This window comes from Porites lutea, chromosome 4, assembly GCF_958299795.1.
Source record: "Porites lutea chromosome 4, jaPorLute2.1, whole genome shotgun sequence".
NCBI lineage: Eukaryota > Metazoa > Cnidaria > Anthozoa > Scleractinia > Poritidae > Porites > Porites lutea.
In genome coordinates this window covers 13,040,781-13,053,280 of record NC_133204.1, presented here as the reverse complement: position 1 = coordinate 13,053,280, position 12,500 = coordinate 13,040,781, and the positions used below count along the sequence as shown (strand labels likewise).

General features: G+C 35.9%; 1 protein-coding gene across 1 annotated transcript in view; it reads left to right on the top strand.

Moving 5' to 3' along the window:
• Positions 1–12,500, top strand: part of LOC140935998 (attractin-like protein 1) — a 32,867-nt gene that overhangs the window by 1,877 nt on the left and 18,490 nt on the right. The window contains exons 2-10 of the mRNA XM_073385578.1: positions 346–438; positions 4,017–4,139; positions 4,694–4,837; positions 6,526–6,713; positions 7,491–7,553; positions 8,683–8,788; positions 9,286–9,385; positions 10,396–10,624; positions 11,463–11,777. Of these exons, the coding sequence (XP_073241679.1) occupies positions 346–438; positions 4,017–4,139; positions 4,694–4,837; positions 6,526–6,713; positions 7,491–7,553; positions 8,683–8,788; positions 9,286–9,385; positions 10,396–10,624; positions 11,463–11,777 (1,361 nt within the window). The remainder of the gene's footprint in view (positions 1–345; positions 439–4,016; positions 4,140–4,693; positions 4,838–6,525; positions 6,714–7,490; positions 7,554–8,682; positions 8,789–9,285; positions 9,386–10,395; positions 10,625–11,462; positions 11,778–12,500) is intronic.

Below are 12,500 nucleotides of genomic sequence, written 5' to 3'. Positions count from 1 at the left end.
CAGACAGGTTTTTAGATAATCAATAGTTTTTTATTGTACTGTAATTATTAAATGTGTCATAAAATCTTTCATTTTAAAGTTCTCATTACTTAAAATACGATAAAAGGAAAAATTCTGCCAAATTATATCACAAATTCTAATGAGTAGATTTTGCGAAATCATCTTCTGTGTACCATTGGCCTTTTTTGCCACTATGTTTGTTTGCAGTCACACAAGTTACCGCTGACCGTCTGCAAAACTGTGTTCAGCCACCTTAAATGGTCACTTTTTTTTGTTTCCCTTCATATTCAAACTTGTATGAGAGGCCAGTCTACTGACTTCTGTGTGTGTATCCTTGTTGTGCAGACGCACATATGTAGAAACAAATGAACAGAAGATAACTGAAGGAAAGCAGAAATCTTTACCATCCAAATGTGCCTGGCTTATTGAGTTAAATACGTAAGTGTTACAATTAAGCAATAGACCACACTTTCTATGGGTTTACCGGTGTGATAAACCCACGCGGGATGGTGGGAGAACCCGAGAAAAAGTTCGGCTCATGATTTACAAGCTTTTCGATTGTTCTCCCAACATCCCAAGTGGGTTTATCATGCCAGTAAACCCGTAGAAAGTGTGGTCTAATGTTTTTATAAATAACTTTAAAGGATGTTTCAGTTTTCTATGAGTTTACCAGCACAATAAACGATAGGTTTTTAACCAGTCAGAATGCACATACTACCTAATAGTTATTTTATAAAGATGAATATAACACTAACCTTTATATAAAATGAAAGTTATTTGAAATTTACATTGAGTATAGATTTGTACAAGTTTTCAGCTTTATAGGGAAGAGCTACAGTGTATATATATACTACAATAATGGTAGCATGCCAGTTGATGTGTATGCACGCCTGTTGGCAGACCACTCAAAAAAGGGCTAGAGCATTATAATCAAGGAGATCTGATATCAATTTAGAATCCGACTTGGCATTTTATTACTAGTTATTTTCGTACTGCACGGATCTTATGTTCATATCAGATCACCTAGATTACACTACAATTGTAGGTACAAGAATTAACAGTCTACCAGTAAAACTAGTATTAACCCTTGTAGAATCAGACACTATGTAGAATCTATGCAAATGCTATGTCACAAAGCTATGTAAAACCTATGTTAATGAGTCATACATTGCTTTCACCAGACCCTATGTTGTTTCTATGCCAGGACTATGTTTTTTGTATCGAAAATGCTATGTTTTCGCTAGTCAAACGGAACCTACTTAAAAGCTATGCAGTTTTTAAAGGAAGGAATAAAGGCAGAAATGACATAGTTTCCACATAGCCTATACATACAATTTACTTAGCTTTCAGAAAGAGATTTTAGACTTCATAGTCAACCTTATAGAAAAATCATAGGAAATAAATAGCCTTCACATAGGACTGAAATAGAGTTTACATAGTAAAATGGAACAGGGGACAGTTGATTAAATAGCTTTTGAATAGGGTTTGCTTAGAATTCAGATAGCCTAGGAATAGTGAAAACATAGCCTTTTTTGAAGATGACATATACTTTGCATAGCATTAAAATAGGGAAAACACAGAACAAATAGTCTTTGCATAGGTTTGAAATAGGATTTTAATAGTATTTGAGTAGGAAAAACATATCACATACACAGCCTTTAATTAGAGTTCAAACAGAAATTACATAGAATTGACATAGTCTTTTATGTAGGTAGGTTTTGATCTGCTTAAGCAAATGTAGTGTTTAAAATACCCTCGTAAAATCACGAGAATAGAAAAAATAGTATACACATATGAATTAGAATATCTTTTACATTGGTAAGAAATGGGCTTTGACACGAAAAATTGAAAACTAAAGCAATATAATACCACGAACACACAACACAAATGCAGTATTTTCATGGAGCAGTTTCAGAATCGAAACCCCAAGTTAAAGTTTGCTTAATTTGCTTATCGTGTAGACTTTTGGCTGATGTCGTGCTCTTCAGTGCCATACACTTTTCTTTTGACTGCAACGAATAAGTATCTGCAAACAGAAAAGTTGAGATTTTCAGGCAAATGAACACAAAAACAACCTGACGTTTTAGAATTGAAACGAACGAGTATCGAAGCGTGATCGAAGGTGACCGATCCAACTTGTTCAGGTACGCGAAAAGGGGAGACAACACGGGTAAATCGAAACTCAAATTGAGAAAAACATCACTTACCAACGTTAGGAATACTTTTTGCTGAACCTGGCAGGAAAACGACTTTAAATTGAAGTAAAAAGAAGCGTCTTCTTGTAAAAACGCACGCTTTACAGTTCGTCTTCTTTGACTTGAAAGTGCCCGCGTGGAATCAGCCAATTTTCACACCTTTTCATTGGTTGAAAAGGCCCATGTGACGATAAGACGCTAAATACGCATGTGTTGAACTCACGGGCTTCCCTGGGAACTAGTGGAAACAAAATGGCTGACAAACACCGAGGACTGCAGCTAGCGTTTCGCAGTTTTGACCATGAATTTCTATTCAGGAGTTGTCCATAATCAAGACGAAGGATCGAAGCTAATATAAAAGAAGAAAATGATGCATGGAGGTATCATTTCAAGTGAAGAAACTCTAGGGAAAAGCTAGAAAGGAAAGTTAAGTCAGGAATGATGGATGTAGCGATTCAATGCTTTACAAAAATCTTCTCACTAAGAAACTATCTGCAAGCACAAAAAAAATTGTAGTAAACGATTTTTAAGTTTTTTAGTTTTAAACACTGCTTTTTACGTTGGAAGTATGCTTTTTGTAAGCGCTATTTAACCTGTACAATCAACATGCCTAGTATTTTAAAAGGTATGTTGAAATATCACATAGGAAACGCATAGACTACATATTTCTCATATGAGTGAAACTAATGAAAAATTACGTTTATGTAAAAGCTATGTAACCTTTATCTCATGATAAAGCTAAATTAAAATGTCACATAGTGAAAACATAGGCTGCAAATATGTTTCATCACTTAGCATAGAATATACATAGCACTATGTAAAAGCTAGGAAACTTGTTGGAAATAAAATTGAAGATCGAGATGCTATGTAAAAGCTATTTTGCTTTGTTGCATAGTAAATACATAGGATGCAAATCAGAAGGAAAAGCAGAACTTTCTATTGCATAGTAAATACATAGCTATGTAAAGACTATGAAAAGATTTTGAATAGTATTTGCATAGGTATTAAAAAGCTATGTACTTTTCAAATAGCCTAAACATAGTTTCAACATAGATTTTGCATACTTTGGACTATGTAGTGTGGTATGCTACATAGTTGATACATAGGCAGTAGTGAACATAACATAGCTGAAACATAGTCCAACATAGTAAACAAATAGCATGAGCATAGGTTTTGCATATGTCTGGTTCTACAAGGGAAATAACCATAGGTTATGGAATGTGGGTGGCAATGGCCAAACATCAAAATGCTCTTGCTCCCACACTGTGAATATATGTAAGTTTCATGCAACATACAGATTTCAAAACACAATTTTAAATCCCACAATTACCAGCCATGTGGATAGCCCATTAACTGGGGGTCAGTGTTTTGTCCACCCTCCTATAGATTGTCGTTATCAGTACCACTGGAATGTATGGTGAACAGTGTGGAAATTATGCAGGCTGATAAACAAAATTCATTGGATGAGGGTTTTGTGTCTCGAATAAATATAATCTTGACCTTGGGTACTTCAGATATCACAAAAAAAAAAATCTAATAATTGTTTTATTATACATGTAAATTGTTGTGAAAATATAAAATAACAAACACACTGTCGTGTGGAACACAGTTTACTGACATTGCTCTATGTATTCGCTTGCAGATTACTTATCTGTAGGTAATAATGTGCTGATTTCCAAAGTTAACTGCAGGCAGTCTTAGCTTGTGAGAAGACAGATAGTGAGAACAGTATAGTAATAATGTTTAATTAAAGGAATAACGAGAATAAATACCATAATTTCCTATAAAGTTTACTGAGGCTTTTCCTTTTATCTTTTTCAGACCTAGAAATAACAGATCTATTATAGTGAACGTAAATGAATTTAATGGTGCTAGCTGTGGTAACAGACGGTTGAACATTTATGATGGAAGTTCAGTTCATTCCCCACTCCTAGCAGTTGTCAGGTAGGATTATTTGACCATCAATGGTGCTCTTCAACTTGCAAGGTTGTTCCTTTTGTATAGTCATCGGCCTATTTAGATAATGCACGTGATAAAGATCTGCTGACATTTCTTATTGATCATTGGAAATAATGGAATTGACCCTTTTGATCGATCATCGTAGATATAAAAAGACTAATTTTTATAACAATTCCTTTCTTGTGCAAGTCAAAGTACATGTCATACAAATTTTTCATTTTTTGTTTACCTTGGACCACTGTAAAAAGCTGAATTTTTTCTGTGCCTTTGGGCAATCAAATTTTTTTTGAACTTTAATTATAAGACCATTAAAAAGCCAACACATTAGACCCCATTTTTTTTGTTGCTAACAAGAAATTTTATTTTTTTCCCCACGATAATCAATGGAACATTTTTCATAATTGATTATCGCATTGCCTAAAGATTTTGAATGATGATCAAATATTGATTGGCATACCACTAGATAGCTTCCTCCTTTATCTGGATAATTCTTCAGATTACACTTAGCCTCGTCCAATAATCGCTAATTATTATTTTAGTGACATTATTTCCACTGCAACAAGAGCAAACTGGGAATTACCGCTGCTTCAGCTAAGAGCAAAATCTGGGTCAGCATTCATCGTGCTTGCAGGAAAAGAAGAAAGTTCCCATAGTGGAAACTGTTGGTTAAATATCACTTACAGGTACTAGTGAAGGGTTAGTTGGAAGAAAGCTCTGAGTGGCTAATTCTGATAAACAGCAAGATTCTCCTTGAACCTAATTAACAAAACAAACACCCACATGTAGCTTTTCAATTCCTTGTCTAATAATAATAATAATAATAATAATAATAATCTTTATTAATTCATAAGATAAAAACTACATATATGTTAAAAAACTTCCAATTTTGAACTAAGTTACATTGGAATAATTACAGGGCTATTAAATCATATCTAAGGTGATTCTTTAGTAAAGAGCCTAACATAGATTGTACTGATAAAACTTGGTACACTGATGTAACAAGTCCAAAAGATGATAAAAAAGTAATAAAAAGTGGGGGTCACCGTGCTCGTTTTGACGTCACATTATGCTGACAAATACAGCTATTTAGGACCCTTTGACAAAAACCGCGGGCTGCCCAAAACTAGACAAAAAGGAGAGATTTTTTCGATGATGCATGTGGTATCGCACAGAATTTGACTTAAATGTATTGTCTATCCACTTACGTATCAGAAAAATGCCTTTTAATGCCCTTGTTTTTACTTTACGCTCCAAAGTAGAATTAAATTGGACACGCGCTTTTCGACCCGTGATAGCTCAATCCGTACAATTTAGTATAAAAATTGCCAAAAAACTGAACAAAGATTAGTGCCAATTTTTTTCCTCATTGAAAGGAAGCACTGTCCTTATTAAAATCATGAAATAAAAAATGGGGGTTACCGTACTCATTTTTGCGGTAGAGCTGCAGAAAGTGCGCACCAAATACATTTTCTCCGATTTTTGAGAGAGGACTGGGGCGAGTTTGAAAATAGAATGTATGTGAAAGGGGGAAGAAAGAATTAAAAAATCCATTTTTACAGAATTTACATAGAGATATCATATTTAGGACACAATTTGATAAAGAAAGTGTTTAAATGAAAATCAAAGTGAGTAAGCACAAGTTAAACATCCACCATCGAGGTTCTCAGAGAGGAAGTAGAACTCAGCAACATGCGTACTGCTTACGTTATGCACCTTTCCAACACATTGAGTCTCACCTCGGCAAGGAACAACAGCAAGCAAAAATTCCAATAGCGTTTCTCTTTAGTCAACTTCATTTAAATAATGTTAATTCACATACTCTTTTTTACGGCGGCCACCTTGTTATGCGCAGTAAGAGATGCACAGTGCAAAACCAGGGAATCACCTTAAATAACAAATAGGGGATATCACGTGGCCGTGCGGAGATGCGAAATTTCTCTCCGAGTGTTGAAAAATATTTCACAAATGAGCGCAGCGAACATTGTGAAATATTTTCAACACTTGAAGAGAAATTTTGTATCTCAAAGTGTTCATGTAAAAATTATGTTCTATTATTTATTGTATAAACACTAACGAAATACCAAACCATTTCACTTAAACAGTTTTTTTTCCTTGCAAAGGGTGCGATTTATTATGTAGCTATAGCAATGGTTATCTTTTCACATGTGAAAATAACATCTTATTTTCACGTGTGAAGATATCATGTTTTAATGCAAAAGCTCACCTGGTATATTTCATTGGTGTTTATACAATAATAAAAAATCTAAAAGTTATTAACTCATTTACAAAATACCAATAATATATTGCATATACCCTGGGCAACTTCACCACTGCTCTGCTTTATTTTTTGTGTGTACCTTTGACGTTGTAGTTTTGAAGAAGAGTGCTCCACAAAATGCCACAGTTATGGTGTGTGTGCTAAAAGGTCCAGTCAAACTTGTAAATGTGATCCTGGTTGGATGTCCAGTAACTGCAGTTTACCAACATGTCCTGTTCCATGCAATGATGGCTCATGTGATGTGAAGACTAGGAAGTGCAACTGTGCTTATGGATTTACAGGTACATGTCTGTGATTAGGTGGTAATATTAATTTTTATAAACTTCTAATTAATGTTGTGAAATAGAATTAATATGCATGTGCATGAATTAATTCAATATTTCAAACAATATTGGTATGTGTAAGCGAATGTTAGAGAATTATTTCGTACACTTTTTGTCTAAATTCTATATGATTTACCGGGTCTTGCCTTATATCATGAGCATACCTTTTGATTACCCATGAATATTATTGATTAACCATTATAATTTATAGGTGACAAATATAATGAGTTCACAAGACAAGGGGTTTCCAAACCTGGATGCCATTTTGGCACAGTAGGATTTAAAGTTGCCTTATAGCAACACTGTAATTTCACATGATGGTGAAATTATATTAACACTGAAATCTCGCACCAGAATTAAGGAATGGTTTGTCACCCATGTTATTATGTATCTGCATAATCCCCTCAATGTGGAAGTACAAGTGTGTAAACTTTCAGTATTTCCTCATGTAGACTTTTGAGCAAAACATGTTCAATTAAGCCAGGTAACATAAAATGAGCAACAGTAACAGAGAGTAACTGAAAGACTTTAAAAAAAGGCTTTAACGTCAGATTCAAGTACCTTAACTTGACTTTGACGATTCTGCTTGTGGAAAATGAAAGAAGTCTATGTAAAAAAAAATGTAGTGCCTTTCAGTGGACTGCAAGCAAAAGGGGTAGTACTGTAGCTGGTAGTGCTAGTTCTCTTGGAGTGTATGCGGTATTGTTTTATGTACTTGATGATGTTGTATTTCAGGGGAATCTTGTAACATAAATGACAACAGAAGTCATTGGAGTTCACCAGTAGCAAACAACCAAGGTATTTGCTCATGATAAAGTCATCTTTAGAGCTGCTATCATTAAAACCAAAATACAAATTAGTGTTCTAATACATTATTAAAATTTTTTACAGCATACATGTAGGAATAATTTCTGTGCTTGGTTCTCTTGACAGGACTTCTGATGTTTCGTGGAAAAAGAAGCAAAATGTCGCGGGATTTTCAGGGGCAAATTTGTGGAAAAATCGGCTGATTTCGCGGGATTTTCGCGGGGGAAAATACAAAATTCGCAGAAAAATCGGCCAATTTCGCGGGATTTTAGAGGAAAAAAGTCAAATTTCGAAGGATTTTCAGGGGCAAATTCTTAGAAAAATCGGCCAATTTCACGGGAAATTTCGGGGGGCAAACTACGCCAAGAAACAATCAGTAAAAAACAGCCGATTTCGCTGGGGTTTTTTTGGTAAATTTCGCTAAATTCGATCAATTTTGCGTCAATATGACCAGCGTTGTTTAACGTTTTTTAAACAGGGATAATCATTTGCTCTTTCAACAACAGTTCGCTCGAGAAATGAGCGAATGCTAAAGCTATTAACATTATGGTTAGTGCCCAGTTTTTCGCAACATTAATCTAAGAACGCCTGGTAGTTTTGGGACATTGTTTACTCGTTGCAGTGACGAAGTTTCAAGATAAATTTGGACATTTGGGGTGAATAAAACAGGTCTAATAGCCAAGATAAGTATTAAATATGTTTTGCCGACATGTATTTGGAAATATTTCTGGCGGAGTTCGCGGTATTTCTCGTTTTTTGGGGAATTTCGCGGGATTTCACGGAAATACCTGAATTTCGAGGGTCCGCGACCGCGTGAAATATCAGAAGCCCTGTCTTGAAAAATCTTGAAAAGAAAATTACAGAGTCAAGAATATGTTGGGTCATTTTTGGAGAGCAAGAAGTAATGGGAGGCAGACAAAACACTAACCCGGCTTCAAGTACTTTGACTACCCCATTAGACTACCTATTGAATAGACTGTAGTGCTAGCTACATGAAGTACCTTAAACCAGTAAAATTATTCCAGATGTAGTCCTTTTGGGTGGTCCATGAGGGTAGTCTATGGACCAGGGTTCAGAGATTTGTCCACCACCATTTTCCATCTCCTTAATTTATCTCAAGACTTTCTAGATGGTGTTTCATCTCATGCAATAGCAAACATTGGAAATTATATATGGCTGTATGGTGGATTGACTTTTTCCAAAGGACCACTGGATACCCTAGCGAGGTACTTGTACATGTATTGTCATATTACACTGGTCATTTTAAACCATTATTCGAAAATAATTAAAGAGGAAACAATATGCAATGCAACCTAATTTTGGTAACATTACACTGTTAACCTTTGGTTTCATTTATTTTGCAATGTTGCCCACTCTGAAATTTTTGGAGGGAAAAAATTTCTCTTGTTAGATGTCTTGTGACCTCAAAGTAACCAATGAGAATGCACACTGTTGAAGGTTTTTTTCCAGCCATATGAAAATATTAAGTTTTATGTTTTGTTCTCTTGGGCTGAGTTGTTGAAAAGGTGGATAATGCTATCCACTGGATGAATCTGAATCTTTATCCAGCAGATAGCCCAATTGTCTTCCCTAATACTTATTTGCTGGATAGCGCTATGCAACATTTGAACAACCAGGGCCTGGTGCTGTAGCACTGAACTGTTAATTCCTCATCTTTACTGCATTGTCTCATGATATCAAATGACCTTGTTTTTTAATCAAGGTACGACATTAAGAAAAATTCCTGGGAGATTATTCAGGCTTCCAGTCAGCTAAATCAAGGACCATCAGCAAGATATGGCCATTCAATGGTGGCATTTAATGTAAGTGTAATACAGTTGACTCCCGATAATTTGAACCTTCAAGGGAAAGAGAAAATAGTTCGAGTTAATGGGAGTTCGAGTTATCGAAGGTAAAATTATATAGGAAGCGATCTGAAGGGAAATGTAAATTGCTTTGAGTTAGCGGGAGGTTTGAGTTATAGAGGGTTCGAGTTACCAGGATTTGACTTTACTTCAAATTCCTTACTTGTTATAAGTTATGGCAATTAAGGTGTCTGATCCGTGGTCAGACAAAGAAATTATTTGCTTTTAAAAATTAAGCAAAATACTTCAAAGCTAATATAACTAAAGGAACTTTCCGCATTGAAAGTTTAAGACATTACCAAATATGCTGTAAATTTACTAAAAAATTTTGAAAGTTTTCTACAAAAGTTCCAGAGTGTAAGTGTTTGAAAACTGAAAGTCTCTAGGCATTATGGTCAGCGCCATTTTTCCAGCATAAGATTACTTGGCCGTGGATGTGAAGTATTTTCAGCTAAATGAATCTCTCAGTATTCTAGGAGAAAGGAAAAGATAGTTATGGCTCATAACGGACACCTCTATGAGATGGAGATCTTGCTAAAATGGACACCAAGAGTTGGGCCGCGGCCGGCCCCTGCCTTTCTTTACTCCCTTAATTTATTTGACTCTTTATAAGAATGACACTTGGTGCCAGGCGCAAAGGTATCCATCTTAGAGAGAGAGGACTGCATGTATCCTTTCCTGTGAATCCTCTCACTGGAAAATGAAATCCCAGCAAATATAGCCGTAAAACAGTCAAAGAAGTGTGACTGTGGTGGAGGCAAAAGTGCTGTCCAAACGCCAGGGGCTAGTAGGATTACAGTACAACTTGTTGGATTAGTGATTGAGTTTCCTCTACCAGATTGATGGTTTGATTTAGAATTTCTTTTCTTAGCTCTGAGAACAGATTGTACTTAGAACAATAAATGTACCTCATTTAACTATGGCATTTTACTGTTACCTTGTGTTTATTGATTATTATTGGTTCACAGAATTCTTTGTTTGTGTTTGGTGGCATTTGCCAAGGCATTACTTCAAATGAGACTTGGATGTTTGATACTTTATCAAGAAATTGGTCTCAGCTGGATGTGAGCACCAATGCTGGCAAACCCGTGGGTGTGGTGGGACACACGGCCACTGTTGTTGGAAATGAGATGATTGTTCTCTTTGGATATAATCCTGGACAAGGATATGTGAATAAAACTCGGGTTTTGGACTTAGGTAAGTATATAGTAGGAGGCTTTTTTATTTGCAAATCTGTTAACTTTTTCACTACCAGAGAGAATGCGATCAATTTTAGACTACGAGTAGTCCCCCATTTTTCCTCAGGGATAGTAGAGCGAGCGAAACGCGAGCGCGCGTGAAAATCACCCCACTCGTAGTCTAGATCAATTTAGGTTTCTAAGAAACTGCCCACCTACCCCTCCCCTAACCCAACATTTTGCCCCATGCTGAGTGAGCCCCAAATGTTAACGTTGAGTTAGGGGATGGGTAGGTGGGCAGTTTCCCAGAAACCTTAACTGATCCAGAGAATGATGGGGTCGTTTAGTTTGATTCTAATTTTTAAGTCTTTGGATTAAGTCTTATGGTTCACTTTGGGGTCATATAAAACCTCTGGCATCATTTTTTTACGGCTTTTTCATAGTGAAATTTGGAATTTTGTTGAATTTATTTGACTTTGGTCATCACTTGGAGTGAAAGGGTTTAAAAGGTTTTACTCCCTTGAGGGGGCAGTGCATTTACAGCAGTTAAAAGGGATAAAATGTAAGATATATGTTGTAGTTAATTTTTTACCTCAGGTAATTTTTATTTTTCTTTTGTTTCAACTTAATTAGCATACATTACCATACCCAAAAACAAAAGAAAAACAAAACTTACCTGAGATAAAAAATTAACTACAACATATACAATTGGGGCACCTTTTATGTTTAAATTGGTATATAAAAGGTTAAGGGGTATGACCTCAAAGCAGAGCCTCCCCGTATAAAAGTTTTTTGAGCAACCCACTTGGGGATTTTTCTGTAACTGATAAAGTAGCTTTCCTTTCAACTTCTTGCAGTGACTAAAAAGTGGAGTGCCAAAGATCCTACCACTGGCGGTGCCAGGCCATCGTATGGCCACAGCAGTGTGTATGATCCACAAACAGGATGCATATTTGTACATGGTGGGTACAGAATGTACAACAGAACCTACCATGCACCTTCCAGCGACACATTCTGTTATCATCCGAAAAATAAGAAATGGAGTGCTCTGAATTCCAGTGGTGTTTGGAGGTATCTTCATTCAGCTGTTCTGGTTGGTAATGCCATGATTGTGTACGGTGGCAGAGGGATCCACGGGTATTCGCCTCATCCTCTCCTGGTGTTTGATATTGGTAAGTATTCAACGTACATGGGGATAGTGCAAGACCTTTCTTTATTCTTTCTTAATTTAGTGCATACTTAATTTCTTGAGTTTCCGCGCAAGAAATTGAAAGGGAGAGGGTACAAAAATCCAAAAACAAACAAACGTAAAGGAAAACAAAACAAAACAGTGATTTATTGGGTGGAGAGCGATATCCAATATCTGTCTTTATATGGCCTGTATTATGGTTATAGTAGGACCCATGTACCAAAGTGTATGTAGCCTACGATGGTACTCAATCTTTGCGAGAGTTTTTGGGTTGTATATAAAAAAAGTTACTACAAAATTAAATTTCTTCTTATTTAGTCGTGTTCATCGGAAGAATTCCACTTTTGTGAAAAGGGTTTTTGAAGATTAACACAATGGCAAATCTGTGGAATTAAATACCGCTTTGTTCTGTTTTGTTTTGAATCACAAAAGCGGATGTAATACAGCTTCAAATCTTTCACGAAAAGTACGAAAAAAGAATTAGTTAGGTCAAATAAAGTAGCTTGCGAAAAAGTTCTTTACCCTAGGTGGAGTAAGGTAGCAAGGCTCTCGGGAGTTTCATTCTACTTGCCTTGTTTTTCTTTGCGCAACAGTTAAGTCATTTCTTCCTGTTTTGAGCAAAACAATTCTGGTAACTTAATATTTCAGGTTGTTCGAATGAAGATCCGCGGTGTGGCTTCATTCAACAATTCAGCTCTAACTAGTC